The sequence below is a fragment of the Hyla sarda genome, chromosome 9, assembly GCF_029499605.1.
Source record: "Hyla sarda isolate aHylSar1 chromosome 9, aHylSar1.hap1, whole genome shotgun sequence".
In the NCBI taxonomy this organism is placed as follows: domain Eukaryota; kingdom Metazoa; phylum Chordata; class Amphibia; order Anura; family Hylidae; genus Hyla; species Hyla sarda.
In genome coordinates, this window is record NC_079197.1 from 165,361,492 (window position 1) to 165,387,343 (window position 25,852).

General features: G+C 39.4%; 1 protein-coding gene and 1 long non-coding RNA gene across 2 annotated transcripts; both read left to right on the plus strand.

The window, feature by feature from the left end:
• Nucleotides 1-6,554: 6,554 nt before the first annotated feature.
• On the plus strand, nt 6,555-21,079 carry LOC130291993 (uncharacterized). Its single transcript, XM_056541424.1, has 12 exons — nt 6,555-6,722; nt 9,162-9,212; nt 10,903-10,953; nt 11,463-11,513; nt 14,272-14,322; nt 14,453-14,491; nt 14,575-14,625; nt 14,797-14,847; nt 16,995-17,045; nt 17,334-17,384; nt 18,338-18,391; nt 20,985-21,079. The coding sequence occupies exons 3-12, from the start codon at nt 10,932-10,934 to the stop codon at nt 21,077-21,079; spliced, it is 516 nt and encodes a 171-aa protein (XP_056397399.1). The 5' UTR covers nt 6,555-6,722; nt 9,162-9,212; nt 10,903-10,931.
• Nucleotides 21,080-24,552: 3,473 nt separating this feature from the next.
• On the plus strand, nt 24,553-25,834 carry LOC130291136 (uncharacterized). The gene is made up of 3 exons (XR_008847803.1): nt 24,553-24,573; nt 24,927-24,980; nt 25,760-25,834. It is a non-coding gene; the product is annotated as an uncharacterized LOC130291136 (long non-coding RNA).
• The last annotated feature ends 18 nt before the right edge of the window (nt 25,835-25,852 follow it).

The following is a 25,852-nucleotide window of genomic DNA, read 5'->3' on the forward strand; positions in this document are numbered from 1 at the left end:
TAGTTTATTTCTAAATTTACAGCTTAGAACCTGTGACAAGAACTGGCTGTTTTTTTTTTTTTTACTTAGAAAAAAAACACACCAAATGGAATTTGTGGATTTGCAGCGGCATTAAAAAGCAGGGATTCCTGTTTGTTCTCAGTTTTCCTGCTCCTCTACCATTGTGAGCCAATAAATTGCCCTCCTAGCTCAATTATCGAAAAAGGATTGGGGATAAATGTCTGATTGCGAGGGGTATTACCACTGTGATCTCCTTTATGGGGCTCATCCTACATACCTGTGCTTGGCATGTTTCAAATACCCACCCTTCTGGGCATATGCAGTGATGGCCTGCTTAGTCAATTACCAGCGCAGCGATGTCCCACCTCAGTCGCTGATTAGCTGAGTGCGCTGTCACTTGCCCACTTCCAGGAAGGTAAGCACTGGAGTGCCCCGGGGAAGGGTAAGTAGGACAGGCCCCATACAGGAGTTCACAGGCATTTATCCCCTAGTCTGTGGATAAGTTCAGTTCCCTGGACTGCTCCTTAAAAGATATAAATAGCGCCAATGATTTATTTTTTTGTGTGTGTAGCCTAAAGGGCCTTTTTTTTACATGTCACATCTAAAAGTATTTAATAACCTGCAGCTGGCCATTTAAGCATTCCCCCTATGGAAACTACCAATATAATCACCAATTTTATATATGGGTTTACACTGGATGACATCCAACAAAACTGTTTTACATTTGCTTTCGACATCCATAGTTGTTTTTTTAACCTCTTTATCTTGTCAAATCTAAGATTGAAATTATTCACGTTGTTCTAATCCCATTTTAACATAACACTTAGCAATATTCCCTATTTTTTATAGCCTTCCTTCCCACTTTTACAAGCCAGTATAAAGAAAGGTTTATCCAAAAGTTGTGAGCTGACTTGAAATGGATAATGATCAGTAACAGTAGAAGTTATCTCTAGTAATCTCTAAGAGCAGTGGTCTCCAAATAGTAGTCTCCACACAGTAGTCTCCAAGAGCAGTGGTCTCCAAATAGTAGTCTTCAGGAGCAGTGGTCTCCAAATAATAGTCTATAAGAGCAGTGGTCTCCAAATAGTAGTCTATAAGAGCAGTGGTCTCCAAACAATAGTTTCCAAGAGCAGCGGTCTCAGAACAATAGTTTCCAAGAGCAGTGGTCTTCAAACAGTAGTCTCCAAGAGCAGTCGTCTCCAAATAGTAGTCTATAAGAGCAGTGGTCTCCAAGCAATAGTTTCCAAGAGCAGCGGTCTCCGAACAATAGTTTCCAAGAGCAGTGGTCTCCAAACAGTAGTCTCTAAGAGCAGTGGTCTCCAAATAGTAGTCTATAAGAGCAATGGTCTCCAAACAGTAGTCTCCAAGAGCAGAGGTCTCCAAATAGTAGTCTATAAGAGCAGTGGTCTCCAAACAGTAGTCTCTAAGAGCAGTGGTCTCTGGAAAACAATCTTCAAGAGCAGTGGTCTCCAACTAGTAATCTCTAAGAGCAATGGTCTCCAAATAGTAGTCTCCAGAAGCAGTGGTCTCCAAACAGTAGTCTCCAAGAGCAATGGTCTCCAAGAGCAGTGGTCTCTAAATAGTAGTTTCCAAGAGCAGTGGTCTCCAAACAGTAGTCTCTAAGAGCAGTGGTCTATAAATTGTAGTCTATAAGAGCAGTGGTCTCGAAAAAGTAGTCTCCAAGAGCAGTGGTCTCCAAATAGTAGTCTATAAGAGCAGTGGTCTCCAAACAGTAGTCTCTAAGAGCAGTGGTCTCCGGAAAATAGTCTCCAAGAGCAGTGGTCTCCAACTAGTAATCTCTAAGAGCAATGGTCTCCAAATAGTAGTCTCCAGAAGCAGTGGTCTCCAAACAGTAGTCTCCAAGAGCAATGGTCTCCAAGAGCAGTGGTCTCTAAACAGTAGTCTCTAAGAGCAGTGGTCTCCAAACAGTAGTCTCTAAGAGCAGTGGTCTCCGAACAATAGTTTCCAAGAGCAGTGGTCTCCGAACAATAGTTTCCAAGAGCAGTGGTCTCCAACTAGTAATCTCTAAGAGCAATGGTCACCAAATAGTAGTCTCCAGAAGCAGTGGTCTCCAAACAGTAGTCTCCAAGAGCAATGGTCTCCAAAAGCAGTGGTCTCTAAATAGTAGTTTCCAAGAGCAGTGGTCTCCAAACAGTAGTCTCTAAGAGCAGTGGTCTCCGAACAATAGTTTCCAAGAGCAGTGGTCTCCGAACTATAGTTTCCAAGAGCAGTGGTCTCCAACTAGTAATCTCTTAGAGCAATGGTCTCCAAATAGTAGTCTCCAGAAGCAGTGGTCTCCAAACAGTAGTCTCCAAGAGCAATGGTCTCTGAATAGTAGTCTCCAAGAGCAGTGGTCTCCAAGAGCAGTGGTCTCCAAACAGTAGTCTCTAAGAGCAGTGGTCTCCAAACAGTAGTCTCTAAGAGCAGTGGTCTCCGAACAGTAGTCTTTAAGAGCAGCGTTTTCCATACAGTGGTCTCCCAGAGCAGTGGTCTCTAAACTGTGGCCATCCAGATACTGCAAAACTACAACATCCAGTATGCCCGGACAGCCATTGGCTGTCCGGGCATACTGGGTGTTGTAGTTTTGTTGGTATATATAGGATGAGATAGGACTGAAAATCCATCATAGAAGATGTCAGATAAATAGAGATGGACAGTCTTCTCCGTGGGGTGGTCCATTGCTTGTGGTTAGTCCTCGTACATCAAAAATAAATTGTGATGACTTTGGTGTGAACGTCTGAGAAGATAAGCAGTGTACTATTGTTAAGGATCATTTATGCTTTGTGACCCGATACCATGGACTATATTACAGTTCCTTCCACACCACGACTGGTGGCTGCAACCACTTCACCGACTACAAGTAGGTGTCTTCTAACAACAACCAAGGTCAGAGAAACCTTTAGGCTGTGTTCACATGCCAAAATTTCTGCATGGAATTCTCCAACAATTTATAGCCAATACACTTCAATGGAATTCCACTGTCCTATTCACATAGCAGAATTTTTGGGGCTGGAATTCTATTGAAGTGAATTGGTTATAAATTTATACAGAATTTTCATGAAGGATTCCATTCAGAATTACGTGCAGAAATTCTGCCGTGTGAAAATAGCCTTACACCTTTTTCACTGCAATCAAGATTGGGTGGTTTCCCCTTAGAAGTCAAAACCAAAATCTAAGTCCAAAACATTGAAGGTGTTATCCTATCAACATCCATGTCCGTAAGACCTATGAGGGTATATGGACAACATGTAGACAGGACCACCTATTGGGACCCACAGGACCACCTATTGGGACCCACAGGACCACCTATTGGCACCCACAGAACCACCCATTGGGACCCACAGGACCACCTATTGGGACCCATAGGAACACCTATTGGGACCCACAGAACCACCTAGTGGGACCCACAGAACCACCTATTGGGACCCACAGGACCACCTATTGGGACTCACAGGACCACCTATTGGGACCCACAGAACCACCCATTAGGACCCACAGGACCACCCATTGGGACCCACAGGACCACCTATTGGGACCCACAGGAACACCTATTGGAACCCACAGAACCACCTATTGGGACCCACAGAACCACGTATTGGGACCCACAGAACCACCTATTGGGACCCACAGAACCACCTATTGGGACCCACAGAACCACCTATTGGGACCCACAGGACCACCTATTGAGACCAACCCCTATAAATTAGAATGGAGAGCTGCCATCTTGTTAGCAGTGGTTCTTGCTATAGCCGACTCTTGCCATCCAAGTATTGTATTTACCATTGGCGATTCAGTAACATTGATGTTTCTTTACAGCTCATTCTACATCACAATTGGCAACTACAACCACTTTACCTCTGTCTACAAGTAAGTTTCTTAAACCAATAGAGAAGGTCAGAGAAACTTTTATTCTCCTTTATACGTATATCAATGTTAGGCAGCGCTCCTATAGAAGCTACAATGTTAAAGAAGCACTCCGGATTTATTTTCCTTATACAGTTCAGTAAAGGCTATTATGAGAGAATAATGTAGAGGTTCTTGGGTATGCCTTGTGCTTACCTGTTGTAGCTGATGTAGAAGGCTCAAGCCTTCACTGAAGTGATTCTGGAATGCAGGCTACATCTTCCATTAATCCCCTGGCCTTGGGTGTAGTGTTTGATTACTGCACCTGGTAAGCTCATCAGGCTACTGGTGCAGTAGGTCACCCGGGTAAATGCATAAGACTGATAAGTGGGTTGAGGTCAGTTTATACTTAATGCAGCTTTAAAGCTTTTCTTATTCATACAGCGTTTTTTATTATCACAATTGCGGTGTTTTATGAAAAATTGTTGTCTTTAGGCTGTTTTCATGGAACTTTTACAGCATTTTGGCAGATTCTGACATCATTTTCCAAAATCGTGGTAAAAGTTACATTACAAATCACAGAAAATGTTTAATTTGTGAACACAGCCTCAGGGGAGGTTTATGTCTACTATATATCCTGATTCCATAGACATAGCAGTAGCAGTACACAGATAGAGCTGGAGGGGAGGTGTATTGCTACTATATATCCTTATCCCATAGAGATAACAGCAGCAGTAGAAAGATAGAGCTGGAGAGGAGGTGTAAATCTACTATATATCCTGTTTGCATAGAGAAAGCAGTAGCAGTATACAGATAGAGCTGGAGGGGAAGTTTATAACTACTATATATCCTGACCCCGTAGAGATAGCAGCCGTATACAGAAAGAGCTGGAGGGGAGGTGTATAACTACTATATATTCTGATTCTATAGAGATAACAGCAGCAGTATACAGATATAGCTGGAGGGGAGGTGTATAACTACTATATATCCTGATCTAATAGAGATAGAAGCATCCTGCCCCTGCTCCCGCAATATGAAGCACGCTCAGTTCCATTTGCTTTCAGCAACTGAGACTCAGGGCTAATGCCAGATATCACCGATCGGGATGATGCCTGGCATTTACCCTTTAATTGCCACAAAGCTGATTGTAGTTTCCAAAACAGGAAAAATCACCCTGCGGCAGTTCAGTGGAACTTATCAGGAAAACAAGGCAAAAATCTCGAGGTTCCAATGAGCTAAGAGGACTGTCCAATTGGCGCTCCAATGCTCCAGTCAGCATTGGCAGCATAAAGCAATGGAGCGCCGATAACACTGATCAATGCTGTGGTATGGAACAACATTGTTCAGTTTTTGCAATCTAAAGATTTCATGTAATAGTCTCCTATGGGGTCTAAGGACTAAAACATAGTGAATAAAATGTAAAATAAAATAAAAAAGTTATAAAGGTTATAATCGTGAATTAATCCCTTCCCTTATGAAAGTTTAAATTACCCTTTTCCTATTTTTTAAATAAAATCATGTAAACAAAGAAAAACATAAACCTATGTGGTACATCGCCATGTACTTAGATGTTTGAACTATTAAAATACAACACTAACTAAAAAGCAATCAAAAAGTCCCAACAAAACAGAAATAGTACCAATAAAAACTTCAGATCTCAGCACAAAAGTTAACCTTATACATCCCTGTATACAAAAAAAATTAAAAAAAATTAGAGGGGTCGGAAGAGGGTAATTGTAAGCATACTCATTTTCGTACAAATAGTTATTATTTTTTTAAAACTAGTAAAAATATAACAAAACCTATATAAATTGGGAATTCGGGTAGAAAAACAGACATGGTCCCACATCTACAAAAACTAACAGGTTGTTAGTATACAGTAGTGCTGCGCCATTTTATGCTAGGGACGTTAGGGACCCACTCTGAATAGGTGGCCTTGACGTGGCGAGTGGGCTTTGTACTTTTTGATCAAAACGTATATACTAACAACCTGTTCGTTTTTGAAATTATCCTGAGAAGCAATTAGATCATTGTAGATGTGCGACCATGTCTGTCTTCTACCTGAATTCACTATATAAATTGGGTATCGCTGTTATCCCGTGGACCTACAAAATAAAGATAAGGTGTCGCTGCGTACAAACAGAAGCCCCCAAAACGTTGCAAAGTAAAGTTTTTTATTTTGTCACACAAATTATTATTATTATTATTTTTTTACTGTAGATTTTGTGGTAAAATAATGTAATTACAATGTAAAACTGGTGGGGCAAAAAACAGCCCTCATATGGGTCTGTAGGTGGAAAATTTAAAGCGTTATGGCGAGGAGGAAAAAGATAAAATACAAAAATTTTTGGGGTACTCCGCTGCCCCAGCGTTCAGAACCTATTGTTCCGAATGCTGGGTGCGGGCTGCGAAGGTCGTGCATTGAGGGGGTGTGGCGTGACGTCACAGGGGGCATCATGACCCCCCCACAGCCCACACCCAGCCTTCAGAACAAAATGTTCCGAACACTTGGGGGGGAGATTTATCCAAACCTGTGCAGAGGAAGAGTGGTCCAGTTGCCCATAGCAACCAATCAGATTGCTTCTTTCATTTTCCACAGGCCTCTAAAGAGGCCTGTGGAAAATGAAAGAAGCAATCTGATTGGTTGCTATGGGCAACTGCACCACTCTTCCTCTGCACAGGTTTTGATAAATCTCCCCCACTGTCGTAGCTCATTATTAGAAAAATAGAGCAGCAGCCAATGAAGATATATATGTTACTCAAAATAAATAACAAATATTAAATTGTTATATATAATTCATAAGGCCGAAAAAAGGCCAGGGCCCATCAAGTTCAACCAATATGACTGTTGTGTCCCTACTGTGTTGATCCAGAGAAAGGTAAAACCCCTCATGATGCCATTTGCCCCAATAGCGGACGTATGCTAACTGTAGAGCATGCTGTGCCATCTAGTGGTGAAAAAGAATAATAAGGAATTTTAAAGAATAATAAATCAGAAAATAATAATGATAATAACAACAACAATAATAATGATGATGATGAATATGCTGATGATGATAATAATAATAATAATAATAATAAAATACATTTCTTTAAGAAATATTGAATAATTTTTTTTAGATACATTTTTTTTTAGATAAATGATAGATACATTTTCCCCTACTTATTCTCTGTTTTAAAATGGAAGTTTCTAAACGTGTAACAAAAAAGTTCTGAGAATAATAGAAAGTCTTGAAAACCCCTTCTCGCCAGCTTAGAGAGGCCTTTGAGCCTTTGAGGTGTGACTGACTGTAACCTCTGTACCTTCTTTAGCAAAACTACAACTCCCAGCATGCACGGACAGCTGTTGTTTGCTCTGTCGCAATCTTCAGCTCTGTGCGCATCCTAAGGATATACATACAGTTGAAAGAACAACTACTGTGCTAGGGACATTACAGGGCCTGGAAACTTATCTTGTAATAACTTTTATTTATTAATTTTTTTAATTTTTTTTCCGTATCTTGTAACAACTCTCAACATTTACATAGCTTCAACTACATACCCAAGTACAACCACTCCATCTGTGACTACTGGTAGGTTTTCATCCTTTTCTACTTAAAAAAAAAAGAAAAAAAAGAAAAAATATATATATATGTATATATCTATATATATATATATATATATATATATATATATATATATATATATATATACACAGTGATCCCTCAACTTACAATGGCCTCAACATACAATAGTTTCAACATGCAATGGTCTTTTCTGGATCATTGTAACTTTAAACCAGACTCAAGATACAATGGAGACAGTCCAGATCTGTGAAACCTGTCAATGGCTGGAAGAACCGATCAATCAGAATGAGCATTTAAACCTGTACTACTGAAGTGTATGCACTGACTGGTGTCTGGTAGCACCCGCTACAGTACAGGGAGGTATTACATTTTCTGTACGCTTTACCTGTATTACTGAAGTGTATGCACTGACTGGTGTCTGGTAGCGCCCCCTACAGTACAGGGAGGTATTACATGTTCTATACGCTTTACCTGTATTACTGAAGTGTATGCACTTACTGGTGTCTGGTAGCGCCCCCTACAGTACAGGGAGGTATTACATGTTCTGTACTCTTTACCTGTATTACTGAAGTGTATGCACTGACTGGTGGCTGGTAGCACCCCCTACAGTACAGGGAGATATTACATGTTCTGTACTCTTTACCTGTATTACTGAAATGTATGCACTGACTGGTGTCTGGTAGCGCCCCCTACAGTACAGGGAGGTATTACATGTTCTGTACTCTTTACCTGTATTACTGAAGTGTAGGCACTGACTGGTGTCTTGGAGCCCCCTCTACAGTACAGGAAGGTATTAAATGTTCTGTAGTCTTTACCTGTATTACTGAAGTGTATGCACTGACTGGTGTCTGGTAGCGCCCCCTACAGTACAGGGAGGTATTACATGTTCTATACTCTTTACCTGTATTACTGAAGTGCATGCACTGACTGGTGTCTGGTAGCGCCCCCTACAGTACAGGAAGGTATTACATGTTCTGTACTCTTTACCTGTATTACTGAAGTGTATGCACTGACTCGTGTCTGGTAGCGCCCCCTACAGTACAGGGAGGTATTACATGTTCTGTACTACTCTTTACCTGTATTACTGAAGTGTATGCACTGACTGGTGTCTGGTAGCGCCCCCTACAGTACAGGGGGGTATTACATGTTCTGTACTCTTTATCTGTGCCACGGTTAGCTGCTCCTTTGGACACCAGGTAAGGGCGGCTACATTTTGCGTGTACTGTACAGGACCCTGAAGAAGCTCCTGTCCTCTATATAGACCTGTCTTTCCCAACCAGGGTGCCTCCAGCTGTTGCAAAACTATAAAATTTGGCTGTCCAGGCATGCTGGGAGTTGTAGTTTTGCAACAGCTGGAGGCACCCTGGATGGGAAACACTGACATAGACAGTGATTTACAGCTCCCAGCAGATCTTTATTACTTTTAAGGATTTGCTTTATCTATATTAGTCATCTATTTATTTATTTATTTTTGCTTAGTCCCCACTTTTTCCTATTTTTTGGATGACATTTTGGTGGCTTCAGAACCAATTCCCAGGTTTCCATAGAGTTCTGGTCTCAACATACAATGGTTTCAACATACAATGGTCGTCCTGGAACCAATTAATATTGTAAGGGACTGTGAGGGACCACTTTATATATAAAATAATTAAATAAAGCAATTTAAACCAACATTAACATTACGAGACTACTTTTTTAATTAAAATTATTTTGATTATTATTGCTTGTTAACTTTGGTTCTGTTTGGCCCAGCTCCAGCTACATCATCAAACCCAACCACAACCACTTCATCTTCCAGTACAAGTAAGTCTTGTAATGTGTAAATATAAAGGGAAAAAAGTTATTTCTTAGTTTTTTTTGGGGCTCTTCTTTAGACAAAATAAGATAAGGATAGCTATAAGAATTAGTATTAGGGCCCGTTCTCACTGCTGTTGTGTTCCGCCAAAGGGAGTTCTGTCGCTCAGTCAGTCGGAAGGATAGGAAAAAAACACCACATGTCCTATTTTTTCTCCGCTCTACTCCTGTAATATACTGGGCACCCAACAGACCCTAATCAAGGCAACTGGTGCCAGAAAGTTATATAGATTTGTAAATTACTTCTATTTAAAAATGTTAATCCTTCCAGTACTTATCAGCTGCAAAATACCACATTTTTTCTCCGCTCTACTCCTGCAATATACTGGGCACCCAACAGACCCCATTCAAATCAACTGGTGCCAGAAAGTTAAACAGATTTGTAAATTACTTCTATTTAAAAATCTTAATCCTTCCAGTACTTATCTGCTGCAAAATACCACTTTTTTTTCTCCGCTCTATTCTTGTAATATACTGGGCACCCAACAGACCCTATTCAAGTCAACTGGTCCCAGAAAGTTAAACAGATTTGTGAATTACTTCTATTTAAAAATCTTAATCCTTCCAGTACTTATCAGCTGCAAAATACCACATTTTTTCTCCGCTCTACTCCTGTAATATACTGGGCACCCAACAGACCCTATTCAAATCAACTGGTGCCAGAAAGTTATACAGATTTGTAAATTACTTCTATTTAAAAATCTTAATCCTTCCAGTACTTATCAGCTGCTAAATACCACATTTTTTCTCCGCTCTACTCCTGTAATATACTGGGCACCCAACAGACCCTATTCAAGTCAACTGGTCCCAGAAAGTTAAACAGATTTGTGAATTACTTCTATTTAAAAATCTTAATCCTTCCAGTACTTAGCTGCAAAATACCACATTTTTTTCTCCGCTCTACTTCTGTAATATACTGGGCACCCAACAGACCCCATTAAAGTCAATAGGATCTGTCCAGACCCGGTGGTATCAGTTGTGCTTCAACCATTTCAGGGTCCATTTAGCGCAAAAAGAAAAATTGAATGGACCCAGAAAAGGTTGTAGCACAATGGCTGTGTGAACATAGCCTTACTTAAAGGAGTACTCTGGTGGAGAAAAAAAGTTTTTAAATCAACTGGTGCCAGAAAGTTATACAGATTTGTAAATTACTTCTATTTAAAAATCTTAATCCTTCCAGTACTTATCAGCTGCTGTATGCTCCAGAGGAAGTTGTGTAGTTCTTTCTAGTCTGACCACAGTGCTCTTTTATGACACCTCTGCCCATGTCAGGAATTAAGCAAATCCCCATAGCAAACCTATCCTGCTCTGGACATGGACAGAGGTGGCAGCAGAGAGCACTGGGGTCAGAATGGAATGAACTACACAACTTCCTCTGGAGCATACAGCAGCTGATAAGTACTGGAAGGATTAAGATTTTTAAATAGAAGTAATTTACAAATTATTTTTTTTACTTTCCTGCACCAGTTGATTTGAAAACATTTGTTTTCCACTTGTTTTCCACCGGATTTTTTTTATTTATTTTTTTATATTTTTTCACCAAATAGAAAAGAGAAAAGGAAAAATAAAAGAGAGAGTGACAATTCTTTTATACACATTAGATATCTATTTCTAACAGCTTTTAAATCTTTTTAAACAGCTCCAGGCACATCCCCAACCCCAGATACAATGATGGAGATGGTGACAACTGGTAAGTTATTGATATTTATAACCATGAAAAACAACATTTAAAATGACTTGAAAATAAAGAAAAACATAAACATTCATTCTATGTTCATACACAGTCATTTTAGCAGTTATAATGAGTAATAAATGGCTTACAAATAAGACTTTTTGCAGCCGTTTATGTCTCAGAATGAGGCTAAAAGACGTGCGGACATAGCCTCAACATGAGATATCTTAAAGGGGGACTCCACTGCTCCCTGCAGCACCCGGCGTTCTGAATTGTATCTTTTGAATGCTGGTTGCGGGCGGTGGCGGTCGTGACGTCAAGTTACGCCCCCTCTATTCATGGCTATGGGAGGGGTGTGACGGCCGACGTGCCCCCTCCCATAGAGAAACATGAAGAGAGAAACTTTGTGTATAAATTTTTACTCTAATAAATTAGTTTTTTCTTTTTTTACACAAACTGAATAGGAGGGTGTCTTTACTTTATGTTGTATCACTTTATACTCTTTTTGTTTGTTTGTCTTTGCACAGCTCCTTCCACATCAACAAGCTCAACTACACCCACCTCACAGTCTTCTACTGGTAAGGGGTTTTGCCATTTTGTCTTACATTTAAAAATGTTAACCCATTAAGGACCGGGGGGGTTTTCCGTTTTTGCATTTCCGTTTTTTGCTCCTTGCCTTTAAAAAATCATAACTCTTTCAATTTTGCACCTAAAAATGCATATGATGGCTTATTTTTTGCACCACCAATTCTACTTTGCAGTGACATTAGTCATTTTGCCCAAAAATCTACGGTGAAACGGAAAAAAAAATCATTGTGCGGCAAAATTGAAAAAAAAACCTCCGTTTTGTAACTTTTGGGGGCTTCCGTTTCTACGTAGTACATTTTTCGGTAAAAATGACACCTTATCATTATTCTGTAGGTCCATACGATTATAATGATCCCCTACTTATATAGGTTTGATTTTGTCGGACTTCTGGAAAAAATCATAACTACATGCAGGAAAATTAATCCGTTTAAAATTGTCATCTTCTGACCCCTATAACTTTTTTTTTTTTCCGTGTATGGGGCGGTATGAGGGCTCATTTTTTGCGCCGTGATCTGAAGTTTTTAACAATACCATTTTTGCATTGATAGGACTTATTGATCGCTTTTTATTCATTTTTAAATGATGTTAAAAGTGACAAAAAAATGCACTATTTTGGACTTTGGAATTTTTTTGCGCGCACGCCATTGACCGAGCGGTTTAATTAATGATATATTTTTATAATTCGGACATTTCCGCACGTGGTGATACCATATATGTTTATTTTTATTTTTATTTACACTGTGTTTTTTTTTATGGGAAAAGGTTAAATGATCTTTATTCACTTTTTTTTCCACTTTTTTTTTGCAGTGTTATAGCTCCCATAGGGACCTATAACACTGCACACACTGATCATTGTTATCCCATAGGGACCTATAACACTGCACACACTGATCTCTTAAACTGATCATTATTATCCCATAGGGACCTATAACACTGCACACACTGATCATTATTATCCCATAGGGACCTATAACACTGCACACACTGATCTTCTATGTTGATCACTGGTTTCTCATAAGAAACCAGTGATCAACGATTCTGCCGGATGACTGCTCCTGTCTGGATCTCAGGCATTGAGCAGTCATTCGGCGATCGGACAGCGAGGAGGCAGGTAGGGGCCCTCCCGCTGTCCTGTCAGCTTTTTCGGGATGCCGCGATTAACCGCGGCTATCCCGAACAGCCCGACTGAGCTAGCCGGCAACTTTCACTTTTAGCCGCGCGGCTCAGCTCTGAGCGCGCGGCTAAAAGGTAAATAGCGCGCGGTGCCGCGATCAGCGCTGCGCGCTGTTAGAGGCGGGTCCCGGCTTCACTATGACGCCGGGCCGCCGTGATATGACGCCGGGTTACTGTGTAACCCCGCGTTATATCAGAAGAGCAGGACCAAGGACGTACCGGTACGTCCTTGGTCCTTAACCCCTTAAGGGACCTATGGGAGCTATAACACTGCAAAAAAAAAGTGAAAAAAAAAGTGAATAAAGATCATTTAACTCCTCCCCTATTAAAAGTTTGAATCACCCCCCTTTTCCAATAAAAAAAAAAAACACAGTGTAAATAAAAATAAACATATATGGTATCACCGCGTGCGGAAATGTCAGAATTATAAAAATATATCATTAATTAAACCGCTCGGTCAATGGCGTGCGCGCAAATAAATTCCAAAGTCCAAAATAGTGCATTTTTGGTCACTTTTTATATAATTTAAAAATGAATAAAAAGCGATCAATAAGTCCGATCAATGCAAAAATGGTACCGTTAAAAACTTCAGATCACGGCGCAAAAAGATGAGCCCTCATACCGCCCCATACACGGAAAATTAAAAAGTTATAGGGGTCAGAAGATGACAATTTTAAACGTATTAATTTTCCTGCATGTAGTTATGATTTTTTCCAGAAGTCCGACAAAATCAAACCTATACAAGTAGGGTATCATTTTAATCGTAAGGACCTACAGAATAAATATCAGGTGTCATTTTTACCGAAAAATGTACTACTTAGAAACGGAAGCCCCCAAAAGATACAAAACAGCGTTTTTTTTTTTTTTCAATTTTGTCGCACAATGATTTTTTTCCCCGTTTCACCGTAGATTTTTGGGCAAAATGACTGATGTTATTACATAGTAGAATTGGTGGCGCAAAAAATAAGCCATCATATGGATTTTTAGGTGCAAAATTGAAAGAGTTATGATTTTTTAAAGGCAAGGAGCAAAAAACGAAAATGCAAAAACGGAAAAACTCCCGGTCCTTAAGGGGTTAAGGGGTTAAAGGGGTTATCCAGGAAAAAACTTTTTTTTATATATCAATTGACTCCAGAAAGTTAAACAGATTGGTAAATTACTTCTATTAAAAAATCTTCATCCTTCCAGTACTTATGAGCTTCTGAAGTTGAGTTGCTCTTTTCTGTCTAAATCCTCTCTGATGACACGTGTCTCGGGAACCGCCCAGTTTAGAAGCAAATCCCCAGAGCAAACCTCTTCTACTCTGTACAGTTCCCGAGACAAGCAGAGATGTCAGCAGAGAACACTGTTGCCAGACAGAAAACAGCAACTCAACTTCAGCAGCTGATAATTATTGAAAGGATTAAGATTTTTTAATCAAAGTAATTTACAAATCTGTTTAACTTTCTGGGACCAGTTGATATAAAAAAAAAAAAAAAAAAAAAAGTTTTTTCCTGAATAAACCCTTTAAATAAAAGACAAAATAGGCCAAGGTGCGGAGTACCCCTTTAATAATTTTGCCTTTGTTTCATGCAGCTCCTACTACATCATCAAACCGAACTACAAATACTTCCTTGTTAAGTACAAGTAAGTCTTTTATGTTTTTATTAACAAGAAAAAAAAGATGTTTAAATATATTTTTTTTTTTTTGGGGATAGAAAGTAAAATATAGAATTCCTATTGTTATAATATAATATAATTCTGCCTTTTTCTACAGCTACATCATCCAATACAACCTCATCACTTGTTACTACTGGTAAGTTTTTGTATTTGTTACATAAGAAAAAAAAATGTATCCATTAGATACATGAGATACATTAGATTATTTTGTTTTCACAGCTCCTGCTATATCAACAACCTCAACTATAACTACGTCACTTCTTACTACTTGTGAGTTTAACTTATTTATGTAAAAAAAAAAAAAAAGACAACACAAAAGTATGAAAATGAGACATTTGTAAGGTTTTCATTATATTATTATTATTTTTATTATTATTATTATTATTATTATTATTATTATTGGCATTGCTTAATACTATAACTTTGTCTCTTTGTTCAAAGCTCCAGATACATCCGCAACCCAAACTACATCTGCCTCACGTTCTAGTGCAAGTATGTGTATTATATTTTTATTATAAGGAAATAATAGGTAATAAATTGTGGAGTAACATTTTTCCATATAGAATGTTATTTTCAATAACGCTACAATGTGACGCAGGGTTTTTCATTTTTTCCTCATCACCTTCTAAAAAACATAACGCTTTAAATTTTGCACCTAAAATTCCATATTATGGCTTATTTTTTGCGCCACCAATTCTACTTTGCAGTGACATTAGTCATTTTACCCAAAAATCCACGGTGAAACGGAAAACAAATTCATTGTGCAACAAAATTGAAGAAAAAATTTCATTTTGTAACTTTTGGGGGCTTCCGTTTCTACGCAGTACATTTTTCGGTAAAAATGACACCTTATCTTTATTCTGTAGGTCAATACGATTAAAATGATACCCTACTTATATAGGTTGGATTTTGTCGGACTTCTGGAAAAAAATCATAACTACATGCAGGAAAATGTATATGTAAAAAATTCTTATCTTCCGACCCCTATAACTTTTTTATTTTTCCGCATATGGGGCAGTATGAGGGCTCATTTTTTGCGACGTGATATGAAGTTTTTATCGGTACCATTTTTGTATTGATCGGACTTTTTGTTCGCTTTTTATTCATTATTTTCGTGATTTAAAAAGTGACCAATAATACGCTACTTTGGAATTTGGAATTTTTTTGCGCATACGCCATTGTCCGTGCGGTTTAATTAACAATATTTTTTTATAGTTCAGACATTACCACATGTTTATTTTTATTTTTGTTCACACAGTTTTTTTTTATGGGAAAAGGGGGGTGATTCAAACTTTTATTAGGGAAGGGGCTAAATGACCTTTGTTAACTTTTTTTTTCACCCTTTTGTTGCAGTGTTATAGCTCCCATAGGGACCTATAACACTGCACACACTGATCTCTTATACTGATCATTGTTATCCCATAGTGACCTATAACACTGCACACACTGATCTCTTATACTGATCATTGTTATCCCATAGTGACCTATAACACTGCACACACTGATCTCTTATACTGATCATTGTTATCCCATAGTGACCTATAACACTGCACACACTGATCTTTTACCCTGATCCCTGCAAAGCCATAGCTTTGCATGGATCAGCGAGATAAGGGCTCGATTGCTCAAACCTGTAGCTCAGGCTTGGAGCAATCAAACGCCGATCGGACGCGGCGGAGACAGGTAAGGAGACCTCCACTCTGCTCGCATTTTTAGACGCGGCGATCAACTTTTATTGCCGCGTCTAAAGGGTTAATAGTGCGCGGCACAACGATCGCTGTTAGCCCAGGGTCCCGATTACTGTTTGCAGCCGGGACCGACCCGGTGTGATGCGGGGTCAAAGTGTGACCCCATTTTAAAAACCGGGATCAGGCGAGGGGCTTACAGGTACGCCCTTCGTCCTGAAGGAGTTAAAGGGGTACTCCAGTGGAAAACATTATTTTTTTTAAAAATCAACTCGTGCCAAAAAGTTCAACAGATTTGTAAAGGACTTCTATTAAAAAATCTTTACCCTTCCAGTACTTATTAGCAGCTGTTTGCTACAGAGGGAATTCTTTTCTTTTTTAATTTTTTTATTGTCTTGTCCACAGTGCTCTCTGCTGACACCTGATGCCCGTATCAGGAACTGTCCAGAGCAGCATAGTTTTGCTATGAGGATTTTATCCTGCTCTGGACAGTTCCTGATGTTGGCATCAGGTGTCCTCTGTAACATACAGCTGCTAATAAGTACTGGAAGGGTAAAGATTTTTTTTATAGAAGTAATTTACAAATCTGTTTAACTTTCTGGCACCAGTTGATTTAAAAAAAAAAAAAATGTTTTCCACTGGAGTACCCCTTTAACTATATCAAACCCAATCGTAACCACATTACTACTGGTAAAAAGTAAAAAAAAAAGTACATGTATTTTTTTATATTATTTTATTTTTAAGTATTTGCTTAATAACTTTGCTTTTGTTTGGTTGACACAACCCAATTGCAATCACATTACTTGTTACTACTGGTAAATATTGTGTATTTAGTTAATTGGAAAAAAAAAAAAAAGATACAAAAAACCCAAAAACGTCCAAAATAAAAACATATGAAGAGGGTAATATTTTTTGATTGTCATTGCTTAGTAACTTCGCCTTTGTTTGACGCAGCCCCTACTACAGCATCAAACCAAGCTACAAATACTTCAATGTTAAGTGCAGGTAAGACTTTTATGTTTTTATTAGCATAAAAAGTTTTGGGGGAAAAAACTATGTATAGAAAGTAAAATATAATAAATAATAATTTTAAATACAATTTACATTCCAATTGTTTAGCCCTTCTGTCTTTTTATACACCTACATCATCAAAATTCAATACAACCACATCACTTGTTACTACTGGTAGGTTTATGTATTTGTCACATAAAAATGAGATAAAGAAAATAAAAAATGTATCCATTCAAAATGATGTGAAGATAAAAGAGAGATTATTTTGTTTCCGTACTTCAGCTCCTGCTACATCAACAACCTCAACTAGAACTACGTCACTTCTTCCTACTGGTGAGTTTTTGGGCCTTTATGTCATAAAAAACTAAACAAAATTATGAAAATTAGACCTATGTAAGGGAGTATTTACAAAAAAATTATTATTATTATTATTTATATTATTATTATTATTATTGCCATTGCTTTATACTGTAGCTTTGTCTCTTTTGTAACAGCTCCAGATACATCCGCAACCACCACTACAGCTACCAGTATGTGTTTTATGTATTTATAATAAGGACAAATATTCTGGGAAATAATAGGTATACCAAGGGGGAAAAAATAGGGGAACATTTTTTCCCAAATATGATGTCGAGTGCTATTTTCAAACATCATTTAATACAGCTTTAACTGCAACAAACCCAATTGCAACCTCATTAATTGTTACTACAGGAAATTATTGGGTATTTATTAAATAATAAAAAAAAGACTTAAAAACCAATAGAATCCTAGTCATCCAAAATGAAACATATATAAGGGATATTTTTATAGAATTGTTTTAATTGCCATTGCTTAAAGAGGTACTCCAGGGAAAACCATTTTTTTTTCCTTTTTTTACATCAACTGGTGCCAGAAAGTTAAACAGATTTGTAAATTACTTCAATTTAAAAAGCTTAATTCCTCCGATACTTAACAGCTGCTGTATGCTCCACAGGAAATTGTGAAGTTCTTTCCAGTCTGACCACAGTGCTCTCTGCCGACACCTCTGTCCATGTCAGGAACTGTCCAGAGCAGGAGAGGTTTGCTATGGGCATTTGGTCATGCTCCGGACAGTTCCTAAAATGAACAGAGGTGTCAGCAGAGAGCACTGTGGTCAGACTGAAAAGAACTACACAACTTTCTGTGGAGCATACAGCAGCTGATAAGTACTGGAAATATTTTTTTATTAGAAGTCATTTACAAATCTGTTTAACTTTCCAGCACTAGTTGATTTAAAAAATAATAGTTTTCTGCCGTGTTTGACGCAGCTCCTACTACATCATCATCAAATCTAACCACAAATTCTTCAATGTTAAGAACAGGTAAGTCTTTTATGTTTTTATTACCAAGAAAAAAAAAGATTCAAACAAAGAAAAAAGTATATAGCCAGCTCACCATTTGTAATGATTTGGTCCTGACACTCGTAGGAATTAGTACGGAAGCCCGGAGAAAGAGCCAAGCCGTTGTCCTGGTATATATATATATATATATATATATATATATATATATATATATAAACCGTAGAAGAGAAAGTTCCAGGTCCCGAAAAAAATAATTGTAAATTTGTTTTTTCCTTTATAATATTTTATTATTGTTATTTTCAAGATAAAATTATCGCACATATACATAAATAAAACTCAAAACAACCAAACCTCTACTTAACAACATCCTACAATCTCTCCCTCTCTCTCACCCCTCTCACCTAACCATCCTTCCGCCTCCCTTTTCCACTCACACCCAGAGTTCACCCCTAATATTTAGGGAGGTTCACACCAACTTATTTAATTGGGTTTCAAAAATTTCCCAGATCTCCTGCCATTTGTCTTTTGACTTATCCTTTACAATCCTATTTAATCTTAATTTCTCCATAATACATATTTGTTTCAATGTTCTAACAATGGAAATTATATTTGGAAGAGTTTGGCTATTCCAACAACTGGCTATTGCCTCCCTTGTTGTAACCAGTACATGGAAGGCTATCACTGAATATTTCGGTTGAAGGTGATTCAAACCCAATGATAATAACGCCATTCCTGGCCCCCAGATAATATCCATAGTTTCACCCCACAATAGCTTCAGTAATTCATATATCTCATCCCAAAACCTTTTTATATGTGGGCAATCCCACCAAATATGTTTTAATGTACCCACCCCCAGCTTACACCGCCAACAAACCGAAGAGTTCTTTATATTGAATTTAGCCATTTTAACCGGGGTCAGGTACCACCTATATAGTAACTTGCGTGATGACTCCAAATGGGAGAGACAATGTGAAAACTTGACTGGGATAGTAAAGATACCCGACCATGTTTCTTCAGAGATAGAAAACCCTAGGTCAATTTCCCATTTGACCTGAAAATTCATTATTTTGGGCTCTGTTTGTTGTAAAGCTTTATATGATCTAGATATCCCACCTCTACCCCCCTTATTATTAAAGAAATACTCATTGTATCTTGACTTTACTTCAATTCTCCAATCAAAAGAGGAGACACAATGTCGCAGCTGCAAATACTTAAAAAAGTCTTTTGGAGGGATTTCAAATTTTTTAGTGATATGTTCAAATGGCAGCAGTCCTGTATCCCCCACAATATCTCCTAGTGTTAAAATACCCTTTTTCATCCAGGCAGCAAAATCTGTTGTTGGTATAAGGAACTGGACTACCGCCAGTGGAACATTCTCCAATATGCATGGGTTTAGGATTTGATGTTGCAACGCGTACCGCCATGCTTCCAAACCCGCGACAACCGTCGCAACATCCCTTCCCATTTTCTTATTTAATAAAGCTAATACCCACAATACTAACCCAGGGGGCACTCCCCCCATCAGCTCAGTTTCCAAGACTACCCAGTGCATCCCCACTTCATTATGCCATAATCTCTGAACCTGGGTTAAGAGGGAAGTGTAATAATATTTTAAAAGGTTTGGGCAGCCTAGTCCCCCTTCTTTAATTGGACGATATAGTATTTGAGCAGAGGTTCTTGGTTTCTTGTTTTTCCAAATATAGTTTAATATTATTTGCTGAAGGATTTTAATTGACTTATTTGGTATTTTGATTGGCATATTGCGAAAGATGTATAAAATCTTAGGCAGCAGCATCATTTTAACTATTGACACCCTCCCCAGCCATGAAATCGGCAGTCTGGAATAAGTTGCCACATCCAGCTTCATTTGAAGTATCAGTGAATCCACATTTAGTTTCCCCGTATACTGTAGCGTAGTCCCTAATTTTATGCCTAAGTAAGTTATGTTTTCCTCTGTCCACATGAATGAATATTTTTCCCCCAAGCACCTTTTAGTTACTTTATCAATATTAAGCATAAGGGCCACAGATTTTGTTATATTAAGTTTATAAAAACTTACTTTGCTGAACTCCTCTAATATCCTTACTATTGATTTTAAAGATTTCAGTGGGTCAACACATGAAATCAGTATATCATCTGCAAAAAGACTTATTCGATAGTCTCCAGTGCCTGTACCTACTGGGATACCTCGTATGTCACCCGACCTTCTCATTTGCTCCGCCAGTGGTTCTATTGCTAGAACAAAAAGCAGGGGAGACAGGGGGCAACCCTGCCTTGTACCATTAGAAATTTACCATTGTAAATTTGTTAAACAATAGTCCTTAGTCATGCCATGACTAAGGACTAGACAGTACGAAACGCGTCGGCGGGTTTTTTTTTAACCACACAGGGTGCTTTGTTTTTTGATTTTAATATGGACTGAATACATTTTGGACTTTTAAAATTTACAATTATTTTTTCGGGAGCTGGAACTTTCTCTTCTAAAGAAAAAAAAAGAATGTTTTGGGGGAAAAAAACAATAGTTAGAAAGTAATGGAAAAAATGGAAAGGCGGCCACATTTTTCCATATACAATTTAGATTCCTATTGTTTAACAATTCTGTCTTTTTATACAGCTAAACCTTCATCATCAACATTAAATTCAACAACAACAACACTTCTTACTACTGGTAAGTCCTTGTATTTTATCAAAATGAGAAACACAAGATAAAAAAAAAGTCCATGTGTTAAAAATTAGGTTACCATTCTGATTGTTTAAAGGGGTACTCCCCCCCCCTAGACATCTTATCCCCTCTCCAAATAGGTGCAGAGTGTGGAAAATTCTCAGCACACAATATCGACACACAAACTAACAAAGACAAAACTGTCAGAACCACATAAGTCAATGAGGACCAATATATATGGGGAAATTATGCACTAGGGGGCTATTTTTGGGACTCCTCTTGGACCATTCATATTGTTTTCTTTTTACCCATATATGTAATAAAGATGAATTTATATTATAGTGTGGTGTTCTGTATATTGTTCGTATGTGTGTGTGGGGAGGAGGGGGGGGGGTCAGGGGTTTAAAAAGTTGCAAAACTTTTGCCCAACTCCATTCAATAGGTGACTTACAAAGAACATTGAAAAAATGTGCATATCCATCGTGCATCTCAAGAGTCATTTGAAACTCAGCAACTTTTCCTCTGCACAGGTTTTGCTAAATTTACCCTTTTGTTTACATCCACGGAAATAGGTAACATGGCAGGAATTTTTTTATTATACATATTGGCCCACATTTACTATTGCAAACCCACCATGTTTTGTTGGGCTCTGCGCCAGAAATTCTGTCTGAGCCAGAATTTGCGCCAGAATAAAAACAAAAACGACTAACTCTCCAGGGAAAAAGGGAGGCAACCGTCAGGGAAAGGAGGCGTGGTCACCAAAAAGGGGCGTGTTCCAGACATTTCCACAAAAACCCAACATATTTACTAAGGTTTCCACAGAAAATGTGGTGGATTTCAGCTGAAGAAAACCCGACAGATCAGAACGTGTGTAAAAAATAAATAAATAAATAACAAAAAAAGCAAAACGTAGGGAAAGTGGAAAATTTAAGGAAACCTTAGTAAATACCGTGGAAAAAAAATTGTAGGGAATTAAAACCCACAAAGAAACCTACACAACACTTTTAGTAAATCAGGGCCAATGGCCCTGATTTACTAAGAGTGTTGAGTAGGTTTCTTTGTGGGTTTTAACTCCCTACAATTTTTTTTCCCACGGTATTTACTAAGGTTTCGCTACATTTTCCACTTTCCCTACATTTTGCTTTTTTTTGCACATGCTCTGATCTGTAGGGTTTTCCTCAGCTCAAATCCACCACATTTTCTGTGGAAACCTTAGTACCGTATATACTCGAGTATAAGCCGAGTTTTTCAGCACGATTTTTCGTGCTGAAAACACCCCCCTCGGCTTATACTCGAGTGAACTCCCCCACCCGCAGTGGTCTTCAACCTGCGGACTTCCAGAGGTTTCAAAACTACAACTCCCAGCAAGCCAGGGCAGCCATCGGCTGTCCGGGCTTGCTGGGAGTTGTAGTTTTGAAACCTCCGGAGGTCCGCAGGTTGAAGACCACTGCGGCCTTCAACATCATCCAGCCCCCTCTCACCCCCTTTAGTTCTGAGTACTCACCTCCGCTCGGCGCTGGTCCGGTCCTGCAGGACTGTCCGGTAAGGAGGTGGTCCGGTGAGGAGGTGGTCCGGGCTGCTATCTTCACCGGGGAGGCCTCTTCTAAGCGCTTCGGGCCCGGCCTCAGAATAGTCACGTTGCCTTGACAACGACGCAGATGCGTCGTTGTCAAGGCAACGGCTCTATTCCGGGTCGGAAGCGCGGAGAAGAGGCGCCCCCGGTGAAGATAGCAGCCCGGACCACCTCCTCACCGGACCACCTCCTTACCGAACAGCCCTGCAGGACCGGACCAGCGCCGAGCGGAGGTGAGTACTCAGAACTAAAGGGGGTGAGAGGGGGCTGGATGATGTTGAAGGCCGCAGTGGTCTTCAACCTGCGGACCTCCGGAGGTTTCAAAACTACAACTCCCAGCAAGCCCGGACAGCCGATGGCTGCCCGGGCTTGCTGGGAGTTGTAGTTTTGAAACCTCTGGAGGTCCGCAGGTTGAAGACCACTGAGGGCGAATGATGAGAAGAGGATGATGAAGGGGGGGGGGGGTGTGGGGATGATGAAGGGGGGTGGGGATGATGAAGGGGGGGGGGTGTGGGATGATTACAAGGGGATGATGAAGGGGGGATGTGTGGGATGATAAGGGGATGTGTGGGATGATGACAAGGGGATGATGAAGGGGGGATGTGTGGGATGATGACAAGGGGATGATGAAGGGGGGATGTGTGGGATAAGGGGATGTGTGGGATGATGACAAGGGGATGATGAAGGGGGGATGTGTGGGATGATGACAAGGGGATGATGAAGGGGGGATGTGTGGGATGATAAGGGGATGTGTGGGATGATGACAAGGGGATGATGAAGGGGGGATGTGTGGGATGATAAGGGGATGTGTGGGATGATGACAAGGGGATGATGAAGGGGGGATGTGTGGGATGATGACAAGGGGATGATGAGGATGTTAATGACGGGTCTGGATGATGACAGGGGGGGATGAGGTATTTCCCACCCTAGGCTTATACTCGAGTCAATAACTTTTCCTGGGATTTTGGGTTGAAATTAGGGGTCTCGGCTTATACTCGGGTCGGCTTATACTCGAGTATATACGGTAAATATGTTGGTTTTTGTGAAAATGTCAGGAACACGCCCCTTTTAGGTGACCACACCCCTTTCCCAGACAACCACGCCCCCTTTTCAGGTTTTTCTAGTAAAATGGAGAGTTAGTCGGGTTTTTCTATATTATGGCGCAAATTCTGGCACAGACAGAATTTCTGGCGCAAGGTGCCAAAACTTTTTAAACATCTGGTAAAAACACATTTATTGTACTGATGGAATCTTATGGGCAACGGGCCAATTGTCCTCACCCACCAGGAGGAGAAAAATATTGCCACTGATCAATACAAGCAAACCAGGAGGAGAAAAATATTGTCACTGATCAATACAAGCAAACCAGGAGGAGAAAAATATTGTCACTGATCAATACAAGCAATGTGCTGACATTATGTAAAGGATCAAGTAGATAATAATAATAATAATAATAATAATAATGATAATGATATAATAATAATACAATTCTGCTTTTTTAATAACAGAGAAGAAGTGCTGGTGTCTTCCCCCGAACTGCACCCCCTATATGTACCACTTTAGTCTCTGCACTCCTCTCCCATGTGACTGTCCTCGTAAGTAACAGTCATATCTATAATGTATTATCAATGTATTCATAAATGTGCAAGAGGGGAATAATAGAGAAAGAAGCAGTTTCAGAATTTCTTGTTGAGAAGAACATGGTGCCATATAGAGAGATCATATAGTGGCACACCAGGAGCCTAAGGCTCTTAAATGATAAGGCCTCTCTAGTAGATCGGGGTCCATGAACTCATCTTTACATTGTGCAACATGAGGCCAAAGTCTTCATCCCCATTATCAGCCCAGACATAACACAGAAGCCTCTTATTCCTTCCCAGCATTGATAATGTCCACCTTCTCTTTCTGGTACAGCGGCTCCTACACCAAAGGCCTTAACTTCACCCCCTCTCATCCCCGGAACTACAAGTAAGTTCTTGTTATGTGTTTTTGATGACTGGACTGAGGTTTGAAGACAATGACATACAGCCTAATATCTCAGTATGGTGAGCACTCATATACATAGGAGTTATGGGAATATTGGTGAGCCCTGACCTGTGACCTCCAGTCCACAAGATCCCTCTGTCCCATAAGATTAAACCAGTATTAAACATTTCATGTAATGGTCTTGTTGTAGATTTTCTATTGGAGCACAACTAAGGAGCTGTAGGGGGAGACCTACTGACCTCATGCACCACATCCAATAACATGTCTAACAAGCCTTATTTTATCCTCTTCTTCTCTACCAATTGACTAAAATAACTTTGTTTTCCCTCGATCAGGTATCACTACTACACGACACCCAATGACTACCATCATGGAACCTGCAACTACAAGTATGTACCTAACCGAGGACACATTGTTTATAAAGTAGGCCCCTGGCTGTAATGACAAACCAACAATTCTCTTCCATCACACTGAAGGTCAATGAGGCTGAGCTTACATATAGTATCCTTATAGACTCGTATTGCTTGTAGTGGAGACTATATAATGCAGAGCTATACTGGGGCACCATATGGCGGAACATGGATCTCCAATATTATCATAAGGAGTAACAGGCACCATGATTACTCCTCTTCTTCTTGTAATTATACTAATTCTTCTTTAGGTCAACTCTGCCATGTAAACCAGTATTTTGCCCTTTAAATGGTACATGTCTTTACAACATTTTGCTGATTTTCTATCTGATTTTTGACACAACCAAAGAACAGTAAGAAAAAAAATTCTTGTTATTTTCTAAATTTCCTCCTAGGCCACATTTTTGGGACAGTTTAAGACACAATGGTATATTCTTATTTGATTTCAATTTTTTAGGCAAATACTTATCAGTCCCTTCTCTGTGCAGCTCGCTGCAGTGAATACAGGTTAGGAAGTTACTAGTAAAGATGTATGTATGGGGTAACTCTGACCTAAAGTGGAGACCCCGGGGCAGGACATCAGTTATTGTATTGATGGGATCTTATGGGGAAAGGGACGATTGCTCTTACCCACCAGGAGGAGAAAAATACTGTCACTGATTTAGGCAATATAACCAATGTGCTGACACTACATAAACGATGATGTATATAATAATAATAACAATAATAAAAATACAATTCTGCTTTTCCAATAACAGAGAAGAAGTGCTGGTGTCTCCCCCCGAACTGCACCCCCTATATGTACCACTTTAGTCTCTGCACTCCTCTCCCATGTGACTGTCCTCGTAAGT

Excerpts from the sequence above, each read along its gene's own strand:
- LOC130291993 (XM_056541424.1), top strand. The coding sequence starts at position 10,932 with ATGATGGAGATGGTGACAACTG. Across the intron at positions 14,492-14,574 it reads CTCATCACTTGTTACTACTG|CTCCTGCTATATCAACAACC; the intron begins GTAAGTTTTTGT and ends TTGTTTTCACAG. Across the intron at positions 17,046-17,333 it reads TACTTCAATGTTAAGTGCAG|CTCCTGCTACATCAACAACC; the intron begins GTAAGACTTTTA and ends TCCGTACTTCAG.